The sequence below is a fragment of the Palaemon carinicauda genome, chromosome 8, assembly GCF_036898095.1.
Source record: "Palaemon carinicauda isolate YSFRI2023 chromosome 8, ASM3689809v2, whole genome shotgun sequence".
Taxonomy (NCBI): domain Eukaryota; kingdom Metazoa; phylum Arthropoda; class Malacostraca; order Decapoda; family Palaemonidae; genus Palaemon; species Palaemon carinicauda.
In genome coordinates this window covers 144,226,779-144,250,154 of record NC_090732.1, presented here as the reverse complement: position 1 = coordinate 144,250,154, position 23,376 = coordinate 144,226,779, and the positions used below count along the sequence as shown (strand labels likewise).

General features: G+C 40.2%; 1 protein-coding gene across 1 annotated transcript in view; it reads right to left on the bottom strand.

Annotated features, from left to right (window-relative positions):
- vap (RAS p21 protein activator vap) overlaps positions 1-19,279 on the bottom strand; it is a 157,054-nt gene extending 137,775 nt beyond the window's left edge. Inside the window, exons 1-2 of the mRNA XM_068379143.1 lie at positions 19,044-19,279; positions 1,151-1,300 (exon numbers count right to left, since the gene is read on the bottom strand). Of these exons, the coding sequence (XP_068235244.1) occupies positions 1,151-1,300; positions 19,044-19,249 (356 nt within the window). The 5' untranslated portion in view covers positions 19,250-19,279. The remainder of the gene's footprint in view (positions 1-1,150; positions 1,301-19,043) is intronic.
- Between the last annotated feature and the right edge of the window lie 4,097 nt (positions 19,280-23,376).

Genomic DNA, 23,376 nt, shown 5'->3' with positions numbered 1-23,376 from the left:
TAATCACCGGCTAAGTTAAATATTGAAAAAATAATGATGATAATAATAATAATAATAATAATACTATTAAGGCCATTCCTTTCCATACCTTCTTTCATAACATCTATTAAGCACATTTCGAAGCTAACCTATGTTCTTCTTAAACTTTCAAAGGTTATAACTGACTAGACAATCCCAAACTACAAACACTTTTTACCACAACTACATTTCTCACCTTTCAATACTTCTTGCATCACATTTACTAACCAAGAACCACCAAACTACAAACACTTTTTACCACAACTACATTTCTCACCTTTCAATACTTCTTGCATCACATTTACTAACCAAGAACCAAGCCATGTCCTATATCTCAACAGCTTCATTCTATTTTCTTACCCACTCTATAGTAATCCTACCCTACACCCTCATTGGACTACAATGATTTAAATATCCAATTAATTTTTATTCAGTTACATCTACCATCTTTGCCTTTATATGTACTGTACTATATGGACATATGTACAGTATCATTTCTCTCATCCTGTATTTTGTAGAATTCCCTCGTCAAGACTTACTTTACAAACTCTGGTTAACAAATAATCACACTCATCACCATAAGGAAGTCTTTCATATAATACTATACCTTTAACATTTGCTGTCTTTCCACTCTTTAACCCTTTATCTACTCTAATGTCCTCAAGAATTCTTAAACCTACATTACCCCTTTACAATCTCATATCATTCCATTCTGCCTCTCAGCATTAATCCTTCCATACTGAACAATTCTTCAAAATCTCACTATATTTTACTCTGAGATCTATCTTTATTAAGCTTTCTCTCTGCATCTACATTGGTGTAAAACCCCCTAGTATTCTCAATATTATTACACACCTTTTCCTCCCAATTCTCATAACTTGATTTCTAATCCTCTCTCTTTCATCTAGACCATCCTTTGGAAATATTTTGATAATTGAACTTAATTAACTTAGAACATGCACATCCCAAAAATACTGTCATGTTAAATTAAGGAAATTCCATTCTCTTACAAAATGCAAACAACAACTTAAAAGTCAAAGTATCAATTAATCATCAAAATAAATATTACCTTTTACATTACTTTTAACCATCAGAAATTCAAAACAAAAGTAATAAAAACGTTTATGATTACTTGAAATGGGAAACTCCTGAGCGTCCTAAGTAGGAGAGAACATATGAGCCAGGTCGTCTGTCGGACTCCCGAACCAAGTAGCTTCCCAACTTCCCAAACAACCGAAGTCTTTCTTCACTCTGTGCTCTGTCCAGTCTCCCATGGTACCAGCTGAAATAAGAATAGAACTTTAACAATCCAAACAGTAGTCAGAACTATTATTATATAATAATAAAAATAATGATAAAAAAAAATAAAAGAAAAAAGAGAGAGAGAGAGAGAGAGAGAGAAAGAGAGAGAGAGAGAGAGAGAGAGAGAGAGAGAGAGAGAGAGAGAGAGAGAGAGTGTGTGTGTGTGTGTGTGTGTGTGTGTGTGTGTGTGTGTGTGTGTGTGTGTGTGTGTGTGTGTGTGTGTGTGTGTGTGTTACAAAGATTTTGGATGTCTTAAAGACTAAAATTTTGAGTCCATCCAAAAAGACTCCAATTGCTCTTTGGTAGAGCAATTTAGTTTAAGCACTTAGAGAGTTCTTAAGATCTTGTCCAACTTATTCTTGAACTCGTTTACCATGTTACTATTTACTACATCAGCTGGAAGTATATTCCACGTATTTGCTATTTTGTATGCACATTGAATGATGATGTATCTTTTCAATTCCAGTTTGTATTCATTAACTCTGGCCTGATTAGTGCTAAGCATGAACAGATTGTTGTAATATCACAAATTTTAAGTAATTTGTATTTTTCCTAACAGTACTTACCTCAAATTACTTTCTTAGGAGTATCTGGGATCTCCTCCCAACCGACCAGAATTTTGTGTAGTTTACCCTACTCCCGTTTTCTATACGGGCCAACCTCTGGAGGAGTGATACGCGCCCAGAGACGACCCGGGGTCAGAGAGCATGCTTGCTCAGGTCTCGAGCTCCAGTAAGTTTTGACAGATAGGTTTCTAATAAGTCCTGTAAGGCACTCGGGGTAGGATGGGCGGACCATAACCCGAAAGTAGTTAGAGGTAAGTACAAATTACTTAAAATTTTTGATTTGTTCCAACACGGAGTACTTACCTCGAACTACTTTCTTAGGAGACTTATACCTTAGGAGGTGGGAGTGTCCCACAGGACCCAGAGACCGTGATGAGGAGAGAAAAGGGGAACCTAGATAGGAGGCTAGGTTCTGCTGACCCCCCAAGAGAAAACCCGAGAAATAGGGAAAACTACCCAAAAAACTATCTTAGTGTCTAAGTAACTCACCTCTGTAAAAATCCTTGGACACGTATTCATTCACTGACGATGTATCCCATAGAAATTAAAGGATTTCAGGGTCATTTTAGGGAAGGTAATAAGGGAACAGAGGGGGTTAAGGAAGAAACCTGTGTCTCTTGGACTTACTGCCCGTGGTTTCCCTGGGGCTACACCTTTAAATCTTTTGAAGCGCTGAAATGACGGGACTGAGAGAGAGAATCCGTCCAGGGACCTCCTCGAACACTCCTTCAAGTAGTGAGCTGCGAAGGTTGACTGACTAGCCCAAGTACCTGCCCTCAGGATTTGGCCGACGGCCATGTTCTTCTCAAAGGCCAACGAAGTACTAAGTCCTCTGATGTCGTGGGGTCTAGGCTTACCCGGAAGAGGAACCCCTACACTACTGTAGGCTCTCATGATCACCTGCCGTAGCCAGAAGGAGATCGTATTTTTGGAGATTGGTTTCTTTACTAATCCTGAAGAGACGAACAGACTCTTGATTTCAGGTCGAAGTCTGGCTGTCCTCTCTAAGTACTTCCGTACCGCTCTGACAGGGCTTGAGGGTGTTCGATCTGTCGTGCCACCACTCAAGGACCTCCTTCGTCTCCGGGAACATCGGGACCACCTTGTGCGGGGAGTCTCTCTGGTTCCAGGCGTCCTTCAGGTTCCATTGAGTTTGAGTCTCCCCTGTGGGACTAGCTTCTCTAATGACACGAGGTGGCCTATCAGTCTCTGTCAGTCCCTGGCTCTCCTGGGCTGATCCGACAGGAAGGGCCGGAGGATCTGGTCCAAGTTGTCCAGTCTCTCCGCGGATTGATTGATTGATTGATTGAAAGTTTTCTGGCATCCTGACATCTAAGGTCATTGACGCCGATACCATTTACTGTATATGAAAATTAAAAGAATTCGATTAAAACCATAAAAATTAAGAAGTTATTAAAATAGTTAAATAGTTTTCAGAAGACCTGCTTCTGAAATAAATCTAAAAATTCCGCTCGCATAGTAAGACACATCATGTCCAAGAATCTTGGCAAGGATAAACCTGCCATCCTCACCTCGAGCCTCAAACAGATATCTATTTCTTAAGTTAGTAAAATTAGGGCATTCGGTCAACAAATGCCTCACTGTTAAAGGTACTAAGCAGTCCTCGCAATACGGTTGGTGTTGGCCCTTCAGCAGAAACTCGTGTGTCAACCGTGTGTGACCAATACGGAGACGACAAAGAGTCGTCTCCCATTTTCGGGGAATCATGTTATACCTCCAAGGTGATATGATATTTGTTACTTCCCTCATTTTATTGCCATCTTGACTGTCCCAGTGCTGTTGCCATTTATCACGAACCAATTTCTTGATGTAAGGTAGGAGATCGTTACATGGAATGGGATACATCCTTGGTAGCAACTCGGATGCCGCATTCTTCGCCAGTAAATCTGCCTTCTCATTCCCGGACACACCTACATGTGCTGGAACCCAACAAAATCGAACAGTTATACCTTTCCGTCCAATAATAAAAAGCCATTCTAAAATCTTTAAAACTAGAGGGTTACTAGAATTAAAAACTTCTAAAGCTTGAAGAACACTCCTCGCATCACTAAAAATTGTAAAATTACCCTCCTTTTCCAAAGCTATTTTCTCAATAGCGGTTAATATGCCATACAGTTCGGCAGTAAATATGGAAGCTGTTAGAGGAAGTGCACCTCTACAATTAAAATCATTACTATGTACTCCAAATCCAACGCCAGCATCAGATTTGGAGCCATCAGTATATATAAAAGTCGATCCCCTATGTTCTTCGACATGTTCCATAAAAAGAGACTTGGATTCTAAGTCAGTCATATTCTTCTTAACTCCAATAAAGTATTTACAAAAAGATATGTCAGGTAATTTCCATGGAGGCATTGATGATACCTTGAATGGAAGTACCTTATTTCTAATTATATCCAGACTATTTAAAAATCGTTTCACCCGAAAGCCATAAGGTTGAGGAGATTTTGGGTGCAACTCAAAGTATGATGCGTGTCTTACAAGGCTTGCAGTCTGAAAGGCTAGAGAGTTAGGGAGTCTTTGCAATCTAAACCAATACCGAAGAATGGAAGACATTCGGTAAAGGTCTAGAGGTAACTCTCCAGCATCAACAAGGAGACTTGGGATAGGCGAGGTTTTAAAAGCTCCAGTAGATAATCTAATACCTGCATGATGTATCGAGTCTAATATTTTTAACCGGCTTGGGGTGGCTGAGGAATATACCTCACAACCATAACTAATTTTGGAAAAAATCAAGGCCTTGTATAATTTTAAAATAGTATTGCGGTCTGCCCCCCATGATGTATGGGCCAATACTTTTAAGATATTCAGAGCTTCAACACATTTAGCTCTTAGCGCTTTTAGGTGAGAAACCCATGTAAGTCTACAGTCAAATATCAAACCTAAAAATTTGGTTTCCGATACACATGGTATCCGTTGACCTTTAATGTATATATCCGGGTCTGGATGTACTCCCCGGATACGACAAAAATGGACAATGGTAGTTTTACTTGTCGAGAACTTAAATCCATTCATGTCAGCCCACTGGATAATTTTATCAATAGAGAGTTGGATTTTTCTCTCAACCATTGCCATTCTAGTGCCAGCAAATGATATTGAGAGATCATCCACAAATAATGTTGAGAGAACATCCTGGGGAATGGCTGAGGATATCCCATTAATTGCTAGTGCAAAAAGGGTTACACTCAGCACACTACCCTGAGGAACTCCTTCTTCCTGGCACTTACTCTCTGATAGAGTTTCCCCCACTCTCACTTGAAAAACTCTACGTGAAAGAAATGCCTGAATAAATAGTGGCAGCTCTCCTCTCAATCCCAATTCATGAATGGTTTTAAGAATACCATATCTCCATGTGGTATCATATGCCTTTTCAAGGTCAAAAAATACTGTAACATGGTGCTGTTTGGAAGCAAAGGCTTCACAAATAGAAGACTCAAGTCGTATCAACACATCAGTCGTTGAGTGCATTTTTCGGAATCCACATTGAATTGGTGATAAAATACCTTTTTTTTCAAGGTACCATATCAGCCTTGCATTGACCATCTTCTCCATGATTTTACATAAACAAGATGTCAATGCAATAGGACGATAGTTTGCTGCTAAAAACTTGTCTTTACCGGGTTTTAAAAAAGCTAAAATAATGGCTAGTTCCCAAACACTTGGGTAACTATGATCATGCCATATTCTATTAATAATACTTAAAATAAATAGCTTTGTATTAAAATGTACATGTTTAATCATTGCATATGGAATTCCATCGGGTCCAGGGGCTGTATCATTGCAATGAGCAAGTGCGGAATCAAATTCTCTTTCAGTGAAAGGAGAATTATACGACTCTTCCCTTCTTGTTGCAAAATTTAAAATTTTCTTTTCTTCAGTGCTCCTATACTGGTGACCAGGGGCTCCTTCACACTTGCTAGATACATTTGAAAAATGATTAGCCAGGGCATTGCTAACATCATTTGCTTCACTTACATACTGGCCATTCACCCTCAACACTGGTGGTGGGTTGGGGGTGAATTTGCCAGCTATCTTTTTAACTTTCCTCCACACAGAAGATGGTGGTGTTCTACTGTTAATGGAGGAAACAAAAGACATCCATGACTGGCGCCTTGCTTCTTTCATGGCACGACGGAACTGTGCTCTACATTTCTTGTACATAATTAAATTCTCATCAGTTCGGAGTCTACGCAATCGTGTTAGAGATCTTCTTGTGGCTCTGTGGAGTGCAGTTAGTTCTGAAGACCACCACGGGACTGGTCGTCGTTTGAATAACCCTGTTGTTTTGGGAATTGAATTGACTCCTGCTGTATGAAGAGTTCCATTCAGTAGGTCTATGGCATCATCAACACTTTCAAACTGTTCTGCTCTCCCTTCGATTTCACTTAGCTCACAAAATTTAACCCAGTCTGCCTTGTCTAGATTCCAACGTGGCAATCTTTGCAAAGGCGGATCCTTGTTGGTGTTTATAATGATTGGTGCATGATCACTAGTATGCCAATCGTCTAATGTCCTCCAATCAAAATCAAGAAGGCAGTTAGAGCTTGCAATTGAAAGGTCAATGCATGACAAAGTACCTGTCTGAACATGGAAGTGTGTGGGCTCTCCTGTATTAAGGAGTCCCACATCCTCATTCTCCACAATTGATGAGATAATATTGCCCCTTGTGTTGGCCAAAACATCACCCCATAAAGGATGTCTACCATTCATATCTCCCAGTAAGAGAAAAGGTTGAGGGAGTTGTTGAATGACCTCTGCTAAATCATCATATAAAATATCATCATTTGGAGGTAAGTACAGAGAGCATATTGTATATTTTCTCCCTATATCAATTTGTACAACAACTGCCTGCAGGGTTGTACGTATAGATATAGGTATTTGGGGAACATCTCGACGAATGTACATGAGACTTCCGCCATGGCTCCCTACTCCGTGATCATAAGGTGTCCTATAACTAATATATTCGCGAGGACAAGGGGTATTAGCATCAAGCTTGCTCTCCTGGAGACATACAATTATGGGGGAATGCTCGTGAATTAAGAGCTTAAGTTCTTCATATTTGGCCCTCAAACCCTGACAATTCCATTGCAAAATGGATGAAAAAACTATGTATTATTTTCTGGAAGACATCTTTGATGAGGTCTTCCCATTGACAGTTTTTGATTTGACAATATTTTCTGTAGGCTTCTTAAGTTTGGGTCTTGATAAATTAGGTTTTATATTAGCCTTTTCAGTGTTGTTGTTACCTATTTCTTGTGGGGGATGGTGGACCTCCACTTGAATTTTTGATTGATTCAAGAAGTTTTCCTGTTGATCTGAAATATCAACAGGCAAAACATCATATCTATTTGATGACATAACTTTTGTGTTTTTAATGGATGGGGGTGAGAGAGATGGAGGTCTCTCTCTTTTCCTATTGACAGGTGGTGATTTATTAGGTTTTGATGCTTTCCCCACTACAGGCGCACCTGATAATTCTGTTTCATGTGGAACCTCCATCAAATCAGGCAAAGATATAGCCTGAGAGAGGTTAGAATTATCCTTTGTAGTGGGGGACAAAGGTTTACTAGAGGTGAGAAAGGTCTTACGTGATATTCTTGCCTTATCCTCTAGAATTCTATCAGAAGATGGCAAATTTCTTTTCTGGGGAATAGAGGCAGTATTAGGTGGGCTGGATGTCTCCTGCCTCATTTTTTCTCCGGATTTCAATACTTTTGCATAACTTACTGATTTACTCAATAGTCTCTTGGCATGCCCCACACTTATGTGTTCAATACTGGATTTATTGAGAGCAGCCTCTTCTAATTTATATTGCTGGCAGTTCCTATCCGTAGATTTGTGATTCAAATTGCAGTTTATACAATTGGCCTCTAGTGTACAGTCTCCATGGTAAACATTAGAGCATGTACTACACATTTTATCATTCTTACATACTTTAGATGGATGCCCATATCTATAACAATTAAAACATTGCAGCGGCTTCTGCTTAAAAGTTCGCACTTTAATTCGTTCATTCTCTATGTAAATGTGGAAAGGCACATCAGCATCCTGGAAAGTCAGGATAATCATTGACGTTCCAGGGACTTTATGCACTTTCCACACAGTTAAAGGACACATGGCCAATATCTCCTCTTCTGTGAATTCATATAAGTCTCTATTAAAAACTACTCCCCTTCCATAACTGAAGTTTAGATGGGGTTTCACATCCAGCTTTATGTCTTCGTTATCTGTATTTAAATTGGAAAGTATAACCGATTGAGTTTCTGATTTGGCACTTATTAGGAAACTGTTCTTTCCAAACCGAGATATATCTCCTGGTGCGATAGTACCTACTTTCTTTTGAAGAAATTTACATATTTTGAAATAATTTCCAGTACTCCCTTTTGATTGAGCAATAAGCCACTTTGGTGGTTTTGGCTTTCTCTGGGAAGGTACAACTACCTCTATACTTTTATCAATCCAATCTGCAGGCCTATATACATCCAGATTCTTGGGTACCCGATCGCAAAGAGCACCCTTGAAATTCAAATTACTGATTTTAATATTTATAATATCATTGATAGCTTTGAATGCTTCATCATGGTTATCAAATGATATCCATGAATCCCATTTGTCACCTTCAAGCCTCATCCTAATTTCCCTGATGTGACCATAACATTGAAATAATTTATATAGAACATCGTAATTGGTTTCAATGGGGATCTGAGTGATGTGAAGGATTCGCAAATTCTCCATGTCACCCAAATTACTTTGTTTTTGAACATAAGTAGCATGGTCCTTTAGAGTTTCCGGGTCGTCAACAGAGGGGTTAGTTTTAGGAGTAGAAGCAAGCCGGGTTATCCACCTCTTATCAGAGGATTTCAGTCCTCCTATCCCATGTGGCCCAACACGAGAAGAGGCTTCAGCGGGGACCAGTCCTCTATTAGAGAGGGGCTGCCTCTCTTAAGGTGGGCGTACACTGGTCAGTGGGGGTAGTTAGCCCCTCCCACCGACGACTCCAATGCCTAGCGTCACCCATTACCCGCAAATATGGGTGACTTAAAACCGGATCATTGGAGCCCGACTCTTAACAGACTTAGTCTGCACCCAATGGGGTCTGCCAGAGGGTGATGGCGTCTAAATTTGTACAGGTTGAGATGGCATGACATCCATCCCACCCTGCGCCAAATCCAAAGCAGCAGTCAAAACCTAAGTCGTACAAGCTAAAGTCGTCAACAAGTTCATGCCCAAGAGGAAGAGATGGGAGAAAATAAGAAGTAATCAAAGGAACGGAGAGAAAGTGCTGACTAATTTAGTTGGATCAACAGTTGGGCACCGAGGTCCAGTGGGGAAGTAGTTCCCATTGTTCATTAGAGCCCAACTGCTAGTCCCTAAGCCCCCCATCCTCATCAAGGCTTCAGCATCTGGGGGGTCTCTCCGCGGAAGGGAAGGCTCTCGCTAAGAGCCAGAATTCGTCAGTAGAGGGCTCAGGTTCGTCCAGCTATGGTGACGCCTAATGAGGCATACCACCCTCCTTTATGCTGAAACTTCTGCTGGCGAACCTTCTGCCCCGTCCTCTACATTCTCCGTTGGGCGCTCCAGTTCTCGTGACGGAGGACCTCCGACGGGGGGAGTCGTACGTGGAGGAGGCATCTTCCTGGAGTGGTCCAGTCTCCTCGCTTCAGGAAGTAGGACGGGCATTGCTGCTGGAACGGAGGCCTCCGTCCTGGATTTATCCCTTCTTCCAGCAGACCAGGGGTCTGCGGGCTTGCCCGTCGAGGAAAGGAGTTTCTCTCGTTCCGGACGATGCGTCGTAGATCTTGAGGCCGGGACGCGGCTGCCAGACTGAAGGGGCAACTCTTTCCACTGGGCGGATGGAGTCGGAACCTTCGCGGACTTATGCCTGTCCCTAGGTGCCTGATGAGACGAGTCCCTCCGTCGGTCATACTTGTTGCTGGAGACAAAACCTACCGGTGAGCGGGACCTAGGGAGCCATTCCGAGGTGCTCGGGACTGCTGAAGCCCCCAGGAGTTGGCAACGGGGGATGACGACCCACACCCCTTCTTCCTCCGGCGAAACGCCTCTCCTAAACTTCCTCCTGGGGGATCTAGAACGCCTACTCACGTGACGGGATCTTGAACCGGAACGTGAGTGAGATCGCCTCCTGCGGGACCTATCTCGCCGTCTCCTATGGTCCCTCGGGGCTCTGTCTTCCGATGAGTAGGAGTAGGCCTGGACCGAGGAGCCCGAAGACCTGTAGGACCTCGCTGAAGGGCCTGAGTCGCGCCTCGTTGCTGGTGGTTCCACATGGTGTTCAGTCGGCGACAAAGGCTCCAGGAAGACGGGCAGGAACGTAACTGAAGGCGTTGGAGGGGAGCGGGGGAGCTCCTCGCTGGGGAACCAGGTCTCAAACTCCTCTTCCATCCTCAGGGGAGATCTGAAGGGCGTCTTCGGAGGCGCCCACGCGAGGGGGTCTAACGGCGGCGAGTCCTCCTTCTCGGCGGCACCCTCGGCTGCTGACGCACCTGAAAAACCTGCCCAAGGAACGGGAGAAGAAACTGCAGCAGTTTTACCCCACATAGGATCGTCCAACGAGACGGGACCTGCTTTCACCAGGGCTCCGTCCCCCGAACATACACCCGCCCCTCCCTCAGGCCCCCCACTTGCCTGGATCGAAGACACAATCCCACTGTCAGGTAAATCAGACTCCTGGGGAAGGACCACAGGCCACTTCCCCACAACAGACTTACCTCGACCCCTACACTGGGTAGGGGAAGACGTCAGAGAGACTCTGTCCGACGAGACGCCGGGCGAAGAGCCGTCGGGCTTCCTAGGTGAACGTCGAGAGGCCTTCTTCTTCTTGGTGCCGTAGCGCACCCACTGCACCTCGTTCCAGGACTCGCACTCCGGATACGTGGCTGTAGGGGCACTGCCCCTACAAAAAGAACACAAGGAGTGCGGGTCAACTTCAGGCTTAAGCGAGGAAAGCGCCACACGATTTTCCGGCCATAGGCCCACGGCAACGACGGAGAAGCTCCATATCGCACTAGTAAGACACCGCGAGACACAGGAACACAGAGGGAAAAGGATAGGGAAGAGCACAAAGGGACCACGTGGGGACCGCGTGAGACACAAAGGGTCGCACTGGGTTAAGAGAGAGCGTCGGGATGTTAACCGCGACGTGACCAAAAACTTACAGGAGATCGAGACCTGAGCAAGCATGCTCTCTGACCCCGGGTCGTCCCTGGGCGCGTATCACTCCTCCAGAGGTTGCCCCGCATAGAAAATGGGAGTAGGGTAAACTACACAAAATTCTGGTCGGTCGGGAGGAGATCCCAGATACTCCTAAGAAAGTAGTTTGAGGTAAGTCCTCCGTGTTGGAACAACTCTAATTTTTAGTCCTTTAAGAAATTTTAATACCTTTGTTAACTGCCCTTTAGTTGTAGAGTTTTTAGATCAAATAAGTTCAAGCATTCCATCCTCTGTCTATATACAAATTGCTTAAGTGTTGGAACTAGTATGGTGGCCAAAGCTTGTAGTGCTTCCAATCTATCTATATCCTATATCCATATCTATATCCTTCTGAATACTGGATTCCGTATTCTAGATGGGGTCTTATTAGTGATGTGCACAGCTGCAGTACAGTGTCTTTTAGTATTTAAATTATCTCTTTCATGTAGCCTATTAGTTTTTTGTGCTTTCTCTTCAGCTTTTATGCTCTGTTTGGTGAACTTCTAATCCTTGCTGATAATAATACCAAGATCTTCCTCCTGGTCCACACTTTCTATTTCACTACCCCCGCAGTGAGTAATCAGATTGTGGATTACTATAACCTATGTGCATGACTTTACATTTCCCACAGTTGAAAGGCATTTGCCATTTTCTGGGCCATTGTCCTAGCTTCATTAGATCATCTCTTAAGGATTCTACACCTTCCGAGTTTGAAACATTTATGCCTAGTCTAGTATCGTCACGTATATGATATCTATTGACCTACTTTTCTCATAAATGCTCAACATGTGGAAAAATTCTAACAGATTTGACACACAGGATCTCTTTTTGTCTAAAATCATGTTGGCTGTCTATGAGAAGATTGTATTTCTCTATATGTTTGACTAATGAATCTACTATAATAAATTCAAACATTTTGCAAGGCACTGAAGTTAGAAACACAAGTTTGAGGTTGCCAGGTTCCTCTTTTGGTCACTTCTTGTAGATTGAAGGAACATTGCCTTTATTTCATTGGCTGTCTTTCGGAACATTTTGTAAGTATGGGGTTATCTCTCCTTCTAGTTCTATAATCTCTCTTGGATGAATATCATCTGGAACTGCTGCTTTAGACTTACCGAGTCCCTTTATTTTCATTTTGACAACTTCCATTGTAAAGGTGAATCTGATAGCTAGTTCAGGGAGGGTCACTGATCATTCTACAGCGAATACCGTTGAGAAATATGCATTCATCAGTTCAGCTTTTCCAAATCATTTGTTGTAAGACTACCCTCCAAGTCTCTTAACGGGGTATTGTTGGTTTTGATTGGTTTTCTACTGTTTAGGGTTTCCTTTACGATCTGTAGCCACTCTTTTCTCTTCACTGATCTTGATATTTTTAACTAGTTTGCATTTCTGCTTAACATTTTGTGCTTGGAGATTTCACTAATTAAAGGCTGTGGACCCATTCTAGTTCTATAATCTCTCTTGGATGAATATCATCTGGAACTGCTGCTTTAGACTTACCGAGTCCCTTTATTTTCATTTTGACAACTTCCATTGTAAAGGTGAATCTGATAGCTAGTTCAGGGAGGGTCACTGATCATTCTATAGCGAATACCGTTGAGAAATATGCATTCATCAGTTCAGCTTTTCCAAATCATTTGTTGTAAGACTACCCTCCAAGTCTCTTAACGGGGTATTGTTGGTTTTGATTGGTTTTCTACTGTTTAGGGTTTCCTTTACGATCTGTAGCCACTCTTTTCTCTTCACTGATCTTGATATTTTTAACTAGTTTGCATTTCTGCTTAACATTTTGTGCTTGGAGATTTCACTAATTAAAGGCTGTGGACCCATTGATTTGTTTCTCGTCTCTGCCTTCTTATGCATTGGGTATTTCTCTATTCAACCATTTGGGTTTTGGAGTTCCATTTGGTGACATTTTTCTATGCAGTGTACATTTCGCTCTCTACAAAGGAATCCCTTTGTGTATCTATGTTTCATTTCATTGTATTCTAAATTTTTAGTGTATTCTTTTAGTTGTATACAGTTACCAACTGTAGTATAGCTATTTATTATTTTCCTTTCTTTTAGATGAGGAAAATTTACCTAGAACATGACAAATTTAGAAGTACTGTATCTTGTATTATTCTCAACTAATACAAAGCTATAGCTATTTATAGGGATTTTACTTAATGCAAAGCTGAAACTAGTCATAAGATTTTTTAGCGAGGTGGAACTACCCTACTGCTAGTTAGCGATAGCGGGTAGGAGGGAGAGCCAGGGGTACCCTGCCACCCCTCTCACACACCTGTGTATTCTGATAACTTTCATACAATTGGTGCCACAAAAAAAATTCTTGATAAAGGTGGGTTTTTTTACAAGATTACAAATACAGTACTGTATTTGAAAAAAAGATATTACTGTAATATATGAATAGTAAAAACAAAAAAAGGAGCCTATCAGAAAAAAAAATATTTCAAAGAACTTAATAGCATTACATTCTGGACTGGGCAACTATAACAAGTGCTATTTTGCACAAGGTCATTGCTAAAATTATAAGGTTGGTATAGTGTGCAGCAATAGTTGTGCTACTCGATTTCAGGGATTTTCATTGTGGTAGTATATTGGCAACATCCTGGCCTGTCATTCTATTGGACGGGGGTTCAAATACTCGCTTAAGCTTGATAGTCTCTGATCATTGTGATGGGGGGTTTGGAGAGCCTATAAGTAAACCTGCCAAGTCATCACCAGCCATTACCTGGCTATCCCTGGTCCTATCTTGATGGAGAGGGGCCTGGGCGCTGATCATATGTGTACATGGCCTGTCTCTAGGACTTTGTCTTGTCCCTTACCTCTGCCATACATGAGCAACCTTTAAACTGGCAACTCTTACCATCCTCACATTTCTAATGACACTAGGTTACAATGATGAAACTTTTTGCAACTTTGCTCAATGTAAAAAAGTTAATAGTTCATTTATCAATGCTATACTTTTTATCAAAATATCAACTAGATCATTATACTGTAATAAAACAATTGCAATACTTAATCATGGTAAAAATAAAAACTTAACTACTTAATGAATATCACTGTTTTATATCCATAGTAGTGTGTTTACCATAAAGAACATAATCAGGATGCACTTGTGGGCGTGGTCTAACCAGATGTTAATTGGCGACATGGCTTACAGCTAGCTACCCAACCCCGACCAGAAACACAATCCCCAAAAATCCCTCTCTCTCAAACTGTACAATTACTTAAGGAGCACAACAAAGGACAAACTCAACCGTTAAAAAATTCTCCAACAGTAAACAGAGGAAATGTGGCAGACAATTTAGATAATTTGGATAGAAGTAAAACTAAAACTCTAATAAATCAGCAAAATTACCAAAGCCACAGAGGAAAAGAAAAAAAAGATAGAACATTTCCTGAGTGGCACAATTCAATGCAGAGTCCGTCAGAAACAAAATGAAAAACTTCAGGGCAATGGTTGCTACTGAGGCACTAGATGTCATAGGCATTACCAAGACCTGGATTCAAGAAAAAAAACAAAAACAGGATTTTATCGAAGAATACGAAATTCCATGTCACAAGCTTTTCAAAGGTGAAGGGTTAGTGCTCTAAGTTAGAAATCCTCTATACCAATAGAAATTAAATTAAAAACTGAATATGAAGTGACAGGTGCAAATTAACATAAAAAAAAAAACACGTCCATACTATAGTCCATTTCTTTTATCGAGGCAGATTTGCAGCGACTCGTAGCAGTGCCCTTTTAGCTCGGAAAAGTTTCCTGATTGCTGATTGGTTAGAATTATCTCGTCCAACCAATCAGCGATCAGGAAACTTTTACGACCTAAAAGAGCACCGCTGCGAGTCGGTGCAAATCGGCATCGCTAAAAGGGCACTGCTGCGAGTCGGTGCAAATCGGCATCGCTAAAAGAAATTGACTATAGTACTGTAGTATACAGACCACAACTTCAATAACAAAAACAGGAACAAGAGCTACATAGACACCTGGGACAAGAGGTGAACAATAATCTAGCTGTCCTAATGGGAGACTTATATTCAGCAATAAATGGGACACTATGAATTCTACATAATACACAAATATAACTTGTAATTGTGCAGGTCTGGATGATTTCTCCACTCCCTTGCCAATGTGGACTTTAAGCCATTTACAGAGAGGGCTTCCACTGCTTCTTGACTGAGACCATTCCAGGGTTTCATCACCCTTGCTACAAGGAAGGAATTCCTTTGCGATGGTTGGCGCAGCACTTGTAGTTTCATACTGTGGCATACTCTAAATACAGGCAGATGAGACTCTTGTTGAGATAGGACGACTTGTCCAGGACTGAGAATGTGCGTTTCGGTGCACCATGAACTTTGTTTACCTTGATTATCTGAGATTCAATGTGTTTTCAGTACATAAGCTTTAGGTCAATAGTAACTCCAAGATCTTTCTCTTCCATTGTGCTATAGTGTGTCAGTCTCTCCCTCTGTTTACATGGTGCAGTTGTGTCTACGATTCTTTGTTCTAAAGTGCACTGCCTTACACTTTTCTGGGTGAAAGAGTACTTTATCGTGTGAGATCATAGATGTAGTTAGTCAAGATTCTGCTGGAGGTTGGACTGATGGGCTACGTACGTGTATGTTTGAGATAGCCTAGTAGATCTTCGTGTCGTCTGCAAACATGGAGATGTAGTTCTACAGGTCACTGATGTCACAAGTAAACAGTGAGAAGAGAAGGGGACCCATTGATCCATTCTGAGAAGCTATCGTTGACCGAGACCCATTACAGTACTGTCGTGACGTCAGGAAGTGCCGAATCTACTCCAATGGGCTTCCCTTTATGCCAAAGGTCTCAATCTGGCCTAGCAAATACTCATGGGGACCTTGTCCAAGACCTTGATACATACATACATACATACATATACCAAGGCACTTCCCCCACTCTGGGGGGGGGGGTAGCCGACATCAACAAATGAAACAAAAACAAAAAGGGGACCTCTACTCTCTACGTTCCTCCCAGCCTAACAAGGGACTCAACCGAGTTCAGCTGGTACTGCTAGGGTGCCACAGCCGACCCTCCCACAGTATCCACCACAGATGAAGCTTCATAATGCTGAATCCCCTACTGCTGCTACCTCCGCGGTCATCTAAGGCATCGGAGGCAGCAGCAGGGCCTACCGGAACTGCGTCACAATCGCTCGCCCTTCATTCCTATTTCTAGCACGCTCTCTTGCCTCTCTCACATCTATCCTCCTATCACCCAGAGCTTCCTTCACTCCATCCATCCACCCAAACCTTGGCCTTCCTCTTGTACTTCTCCCATCAACTCTTGCATTCATCACCTTCTTTAGCAGAGAGCCATTTTCCATTCTCTCAACATGGCCAAACCACCTCAACACATTCATATCCACTCTAGCTGCTAACTCATTTCTTACACCCGTTCTCACTCTCACCACTTTGTTCCTAACCCTATCTACTCGAGATACACCAGCCAAGACCTTGGTATAGTTCATAAAGATTACATCACCTGGTAGATTTTGGTTCAGTGCCTCATTCGAGAGGGTTTGTGACAGTGGATTTGCCCAAGATTAAATCCATATAGTTCTATGTAGAGAAGTATGTTGGCTTTCAGATACCCTATAATAACCTCTGAGATGATTATTTCCAGAACCTTACAGTAGGTGTTAGAGACACAGGCCTATATTTTGCTGGGTCTGTCTTATTGCCTTTCCTGAATATTGGGATCATTGACAATTTTCCCATGTTTGGGCACTTCACCTAGTAATATGCTTTGTCTGAAGAGAATGCCCCACAGTAAATGCTAGGACCTAAGACAGCTCTTCCAGCAATCTTGGTTAGATCATATCTTCACCAGGTGACTTGTCTGTTCTAAGTGCCACCAATCTTTTGTAGACACTCCTATGATGATTTGCAACTCTGACTGCAAGGGCTTTGGAGCAAAGTTTGGCATGGGAAACAATCTGTTAAAACAGTGCAGAACTGTTGGTCGAGTTGCCATTCTTCTCCCATAGGTCCACCAGTGTTGTTTTTATTATGAGTCTGCTTTTCACATAATTCCAGAAAGCTTTGCTGTTTGTCTTGACCTCTCTAGCTAGCTTACATTCAAAGTCCTTGCTGACTTCCTCGTGGTGGGGGTTGCTTCATTTCTCGTTGCAATGTAAATAATCTTTGCATGATATTTCCTTTTCATTTTGTGTATGACATTTTTGTTCATCCACAGAGGCTTTTTCTTCGGTCCTGAGTATGGTCTTTTAGTCAGTGTTGCAGATTATTGCTTCAAAGATTGCACTGTCAATTATGTCAGCCATCTCCTGTATGTTCTGCCCTGAAGCTTCTCCCAGTTTGCTTATAGTTCTTGCTTAATAGCTGTGGTCTGCTTTCTTGTAGTCTAGAGATACCGTATTTTGCTGGATGGTGACAGCTGCATCCCAAATATCAACTTGCATGCAATCCCAATATGATCACTAGCTCCTAAAGGGTAAAGGTGCTTTAGCAGCTCAATCACTTCCTATTCATTAGTGAAGAGCAGGTCATCTACTGTTGGGGTCTGGCCTATACAATATCTTGTAAGTTCCGTGATGTGTTGATAATGCCCTGTATATCTAACACGCAACGAACTTTGTTAGAGGGCCGTTTCTCTTTTGTTGTCTGACATTTCTGGGTCAATGTCCAGTTTACTGCTGGGTGGTTGAAGTCGTCTCTCAGCAGACGACGTGAGGAGTTTCCCATGGGTGCCCACCTCAATGAGATGTATAGGGCATCGTCGTACAGTACCTTTCTCCTACCAACCTCCTTCAACTACGATATATGCATCCCATGAAGATTCTTTGGTTGTCTGTGCCATATTCTGTCTAGGTAGGGGTCTGTGCAGATGCACGTGCCTCAGGTGTCAGGCGCTGTGACACCAATGAACAAATCAAATCTGGGTATTGCCATCATGGGTGGGTTTGGTAAGAGACTAACCTTTGGCTTTACTTCTTATAAGTGCAGTAATGGTGTAGTCCTCACTGCTGTTTAGCATTACTAGTAATATTTGCTCATTACTGAGTTGTCAATGTTAAAATAGTAATGTAGATTTTGAGATTGCCAGTTTAGGGGATATCATGACTGTCTGGTTTGTTTACATCAGGGTACTGGTTGCTTCCATGGTTGGGTCCCTCCTTATGACTCAGTTTTCTCAGGTAGCTCCTCCCTACACTTCTTGAGGCTGAAACAGAGGATTTCTAATGCCTGCATCTAGATCTTAGTTAGATCTGGTCCTATAGAGATCTAACGGTATATTTTGTGTGTGGTTGACCTGAATTCCTTAGCCCCAGCAAGAACTTATAATTGATCACTTAGTGACTCTAGTTCAATTTTCAGAAGCCTGCAGCTGTTTGGTATGTACTCTCGTGGTTTGCCCAATCTTGTGGGCATCTTTACTTGGATAACTACCTTGAATTCAACTTTGAAAATCTCCCCAATCCTGCTTGTGTCAGTCTAGGGCGAGTCACGATTGCTTACGCCCTTTCCAGTAGAACCATCTACTTTGCCTTTCGGCAACCTTATATTAATCTCTACCAGGGACAGCAATGGTCAAAGAATGCTAGATCCAGACCGTACAATCTAAGGAATCCATAGAAAGAGAAAATAATACGAAATACCACACATGACCCGACGTCTAATCAATCAAAACAGCGTAAACCGCACACTTCTGACACTCCTTGGTTCTGTTTATTTCAATAACAAATAAATGATGTGATTTCCTTCTCATAATTACGATGATATAAAATTTCCCAGACAATGAAAAACTATTAAATAAGACTTCAATCCTTAATAAACACCCTAATAACCCAAAACATTCCAACAAATGAGAAACTAATCTTAAATTGGGGTTTTATTGGTGTTTATTTACAACCCAATCGGTGGGCATCTCACCTCTCCTCAGGGGGGGCAGAGAGAGAACTGTCCACTTCATCTGGCTCGTCAGGATCGTCGTGAAAGGGGTCAAAGTCATCTCCAAACCCCACGTCATGGCCTTCGTCACTGCCTGTGCTAGGAGAACCGTGTAATTTGTCCTTCGGTCTGACAGATACATTGCGGGTGAGAGGTAAACTAGGGCCTCCAACCGCCAGATCTGCCATCCTGGCCGCTACTGATTCATCATTTTCTACCGCGTGCCTTTAGTCCAACAGTTGAAGCCTGTATTGCTTCCTCCGGGTTATTGGGATCGTTACTGAATATTCAATAGATTTTCACACGAAAACATATTTATGTAAACAAAAAAACAGAGATGTGTATTTTCTAATAGATAAAACTACAAGTTTTGACTGGAAGCAGACTCCCTAAGCCTCGAAAGAACTAGATTAAAACAAAGAAAAGTGTTATCATCAATCTTTTTCTAGTTATTCGGTTATGACTAATAGCTTGTCGTCATTGATTGTAAATTTCTATGCTTCCGTTTCAGTATTTGCAATGGTGAACAAGAATATTCATATATTATCTATCCTTCCCTTGAAACGTCCAACTAATGTGATAGTCATTTCTATATGTAAATACTTATTATCGAACAAATCCTACATTCCATTGAGTATGAGTAGCATAATTTGCGTAGGTCATATCTTAATCCAAGATGTAATTTATGGTACCTTTAAAATCGTTTCTTGGAATTGAAATGCAGCGATGAAATTGATCAAATGGATTCATTTATGTAGGAAAAATTAACAAAAAAAACAAAGAATGGTTAAGTCAATGATTATTGGAAGTCTGAAAATCCATAACTCGAATGTTATTTGGAGCTCAATTCCTTGATGACTTTAACTAGTGAATACCTATTGCAATACAGTAAGGTTTGCTGTTCCTTTTTTACAGTACAAGAAACAAGCTTTAGGCATACGAAAGATGAAAGATATTAGGACTTTCACAAAGAAATTGAAGACTTTTCTTATTTTCTAAGGAAGAATAGGCTACGCGGTGTGGTACTCTGGATGTCAGAGAATGTAAAAAATGTAAGTGAAGTCTACATCACATCTCGTGTAAAATATTACCATTTTTATATGTTAATTGTATCATTAATACGTATGTATAAATTATAAGTGCACATTTCAGGTGATAGTCTTTTCTTATCACTAGCCCCGCTGAATGAAGAGGGTTTACGGGCTTTGTATCTTTATCCTGATGTCTCAAGTGAGTTGCTTAAGCTGTTTCTTTGTTTGCAAAAGTTTTTAATATTATTTAAGGTAGAAGGAAGAAATGCTGCCGTTTGTGAAAGGATGTTCGTCAACATTTATGTAAGTAGTCTAGGTTGCGATTACAAGACAATGCAATTGATTTCCCGCTGAGACATTTTTTCCAGTTTCAGATCCGACCACAAAATTACAAAATCATACATTCGATTTGCATAGACACACACACAAACATACACACACACATACACACACACACACACACACACACACACACACACACATATATATATATATATATATATATATATATATATATATATATATATATATATATATATATATATATATATATATATATATATATGCGTAAAAATCACAGAGAAACGTGATACTCAGATGCAGAAGAACCACAGGGAAAATGAAAATATGAAATATAAGATTAAGTCCTGACTAGTTTCGTGATACTTCATATTTTCATTTTCCCTGTGGTTCTTCTGCATATCTGCATATATATATATATATATATATATATATATATATATATATATATATATATATATATATATATATATATATATATATATATATATATATATATATATATATATATATATATATATATATATATATATATATATATATATCATATGTGTGTATGTATGTGCGTGGAAAACATTATAGAAGTAATTGCTATATTTAAGCTTTGGGGGCAAAATCGTTGATGAACACCAGTTGCAGAAGTGCCCTGAATCAGACAAATTACTCGGGTCCACAAAAGCTTCACCCGCTCCTCATTGGGTAATTCCTTCCTTTCTTCCATGCATTTTCGAGCTTTCAGTATATTAAAGCCTTTCACTTGAAAAGCCTTTTTAAAGTCATCTATCCAGAGTTCTATGCCTTTCTATCATTCTCATACATATCTTTTCCTCCTGCAGATACTGTCAAGGACATTCACTTTTTTCTGTTATTTATAGAATCCCTGAATGATAGACCTAATACCACTTTACCCTTAGCAAACTAAACAATTTCTTACTGAAATCTTGGTTTATTCCATTTAATCCCATACATTATCCTTTCTTTGACTTCTCGCACCCTTTCATGCATAAAGCTGCTGATTAGCTGTAGACAGATCATAACACACCCTTAACCTAGCCTATGTGAACACCAAACAAGTTACGAGTCACTTTTCCCCTCACATATTGTAATATAAGAATCCCCTTCCATCATGAAACTTTTGGTCGCTCTTAACGATTTATCTTCTACCATGGCTATCAAACTTCCTCCGGCTTGTCGATCGATCATTTGTTTTCTTGTTTTTCTGTGACCATTAATACCATACAAAGATTCCCTATTTTTTCTATTTCAGTACTTGCCTGATTCATAGCAAACATATACCCTTCTTTCCTAAACCACATTGGTTTTTTCACAGAACAATCTTTCGGAAATATATCATATTTTCAGTAAAAGACCTTCCCTTTACATAGTATCATTTCTCATAGAACCTTTCTTTTATCCAGCCAAAACGTATACAAACCCTGGTGGTAGAGTGATTGGGGAATCACACTGTCACCACTCTACCACAGCACCTATGTTTTAGTCCGGTCAGCACCTGATGTTTTTCTTTTCATCAATCCTTAATTGCCTTCAATATTTCCTCAAGCATACACTACCAATTCCCACTTCTTTTTTTTTTTTAGTCAGCTCTTTCCCTCTTATATCTTCTTCATTTAACTTATCCTCAAAATACTTCCTTCTTCAGCCAAGGATCGTTTTCCTTTCCTACACCCTGTTTATTTCCATATCTTCTAATATGTTTTTTTTTTCTTATAAACATTTCTCTCTGCATTTCTCTCCTGTAGAATAATTCCTCATCTCCCACAAGTTTCTTTCTCATATCCCTCCTTTTTTCATCGATTTGCAATTTTTCTCTCTTCCTCTTTATTCTTATTTACACTTTTCATACTCTTGAATACCTGTGCATGATCTTCTCTTTTGACATAAAGCCACCCTTCTATTTAATCAATATAATGCTTTTTACTCACTATGCAAGCGCGCACACGCACGCACACACACACACACGCACACACATATATATATATATGTATATATATATATATATATATATATATATATATATATATATATATATATATATATATATATATATATATATATATATATATATATATATATATATACATATATATATATATATATATATATATATATATATATATATATATATATATATGTGTGTGTGTGTGTATATATATATATATATATATATATATATATATATATATATATATATATATATATATATATATATATGTGTGTGTGTGTGTGTGTGTGTGTGTGTGTGTGTGTGTGTGTGTAGGCCTATATGATTTATTGAAGGGGGTATTACTGAAAAAAATCGGTAAATTGGTACTGGGTAGTCTTATTTCTTTGCTTATGGCAGCTCTTAAGGTACACTTATACACACAGATCATCTAAGAAGTGGTAAAAGAGCAAAACTATACAGACGGGTAATAAATCATAATTTCAAACACCGACCACTCGAATATAGGATCAATTGTTTCTCAGAAGCGACAAAATTAAATTTTACTTTTGAATTAATGAATGTTGTTATTGGGGACAAAGAAAAACTGTTAAAGACTATTGGAGATATGTAAAACTTAGGTAAATTAAGCAAGGGGAACGGTAGCTCAATGTGCATTGAGCTATGGTTGAACTTGGGGCTTTAACTTCCATTGTCAGAAACCATTCTTGAATAATTTTAAAACGGCTGATGTTATTTTTCATCTTAAGATGAAAAGATATATTGGTAATTGATATTTTTGACGGTGTGCAGACGGATCCGATATTCTTCATTTAAGCTCTGTATATTAAAGAAAATTATGTTTGATATTATAATAATGAAAAAGCAGATATTGATTGGATGTCATAGTTTTTTCAGTACAAAATATATTCAATAAAGAAGCAACATACCATTTTTTGCTGAAATAAATCTTTTATCTGAGACACATTACTTATTGTAGCCAAATCATTTCTCCCTCAAGTAGAATATGGAACATGGTCTA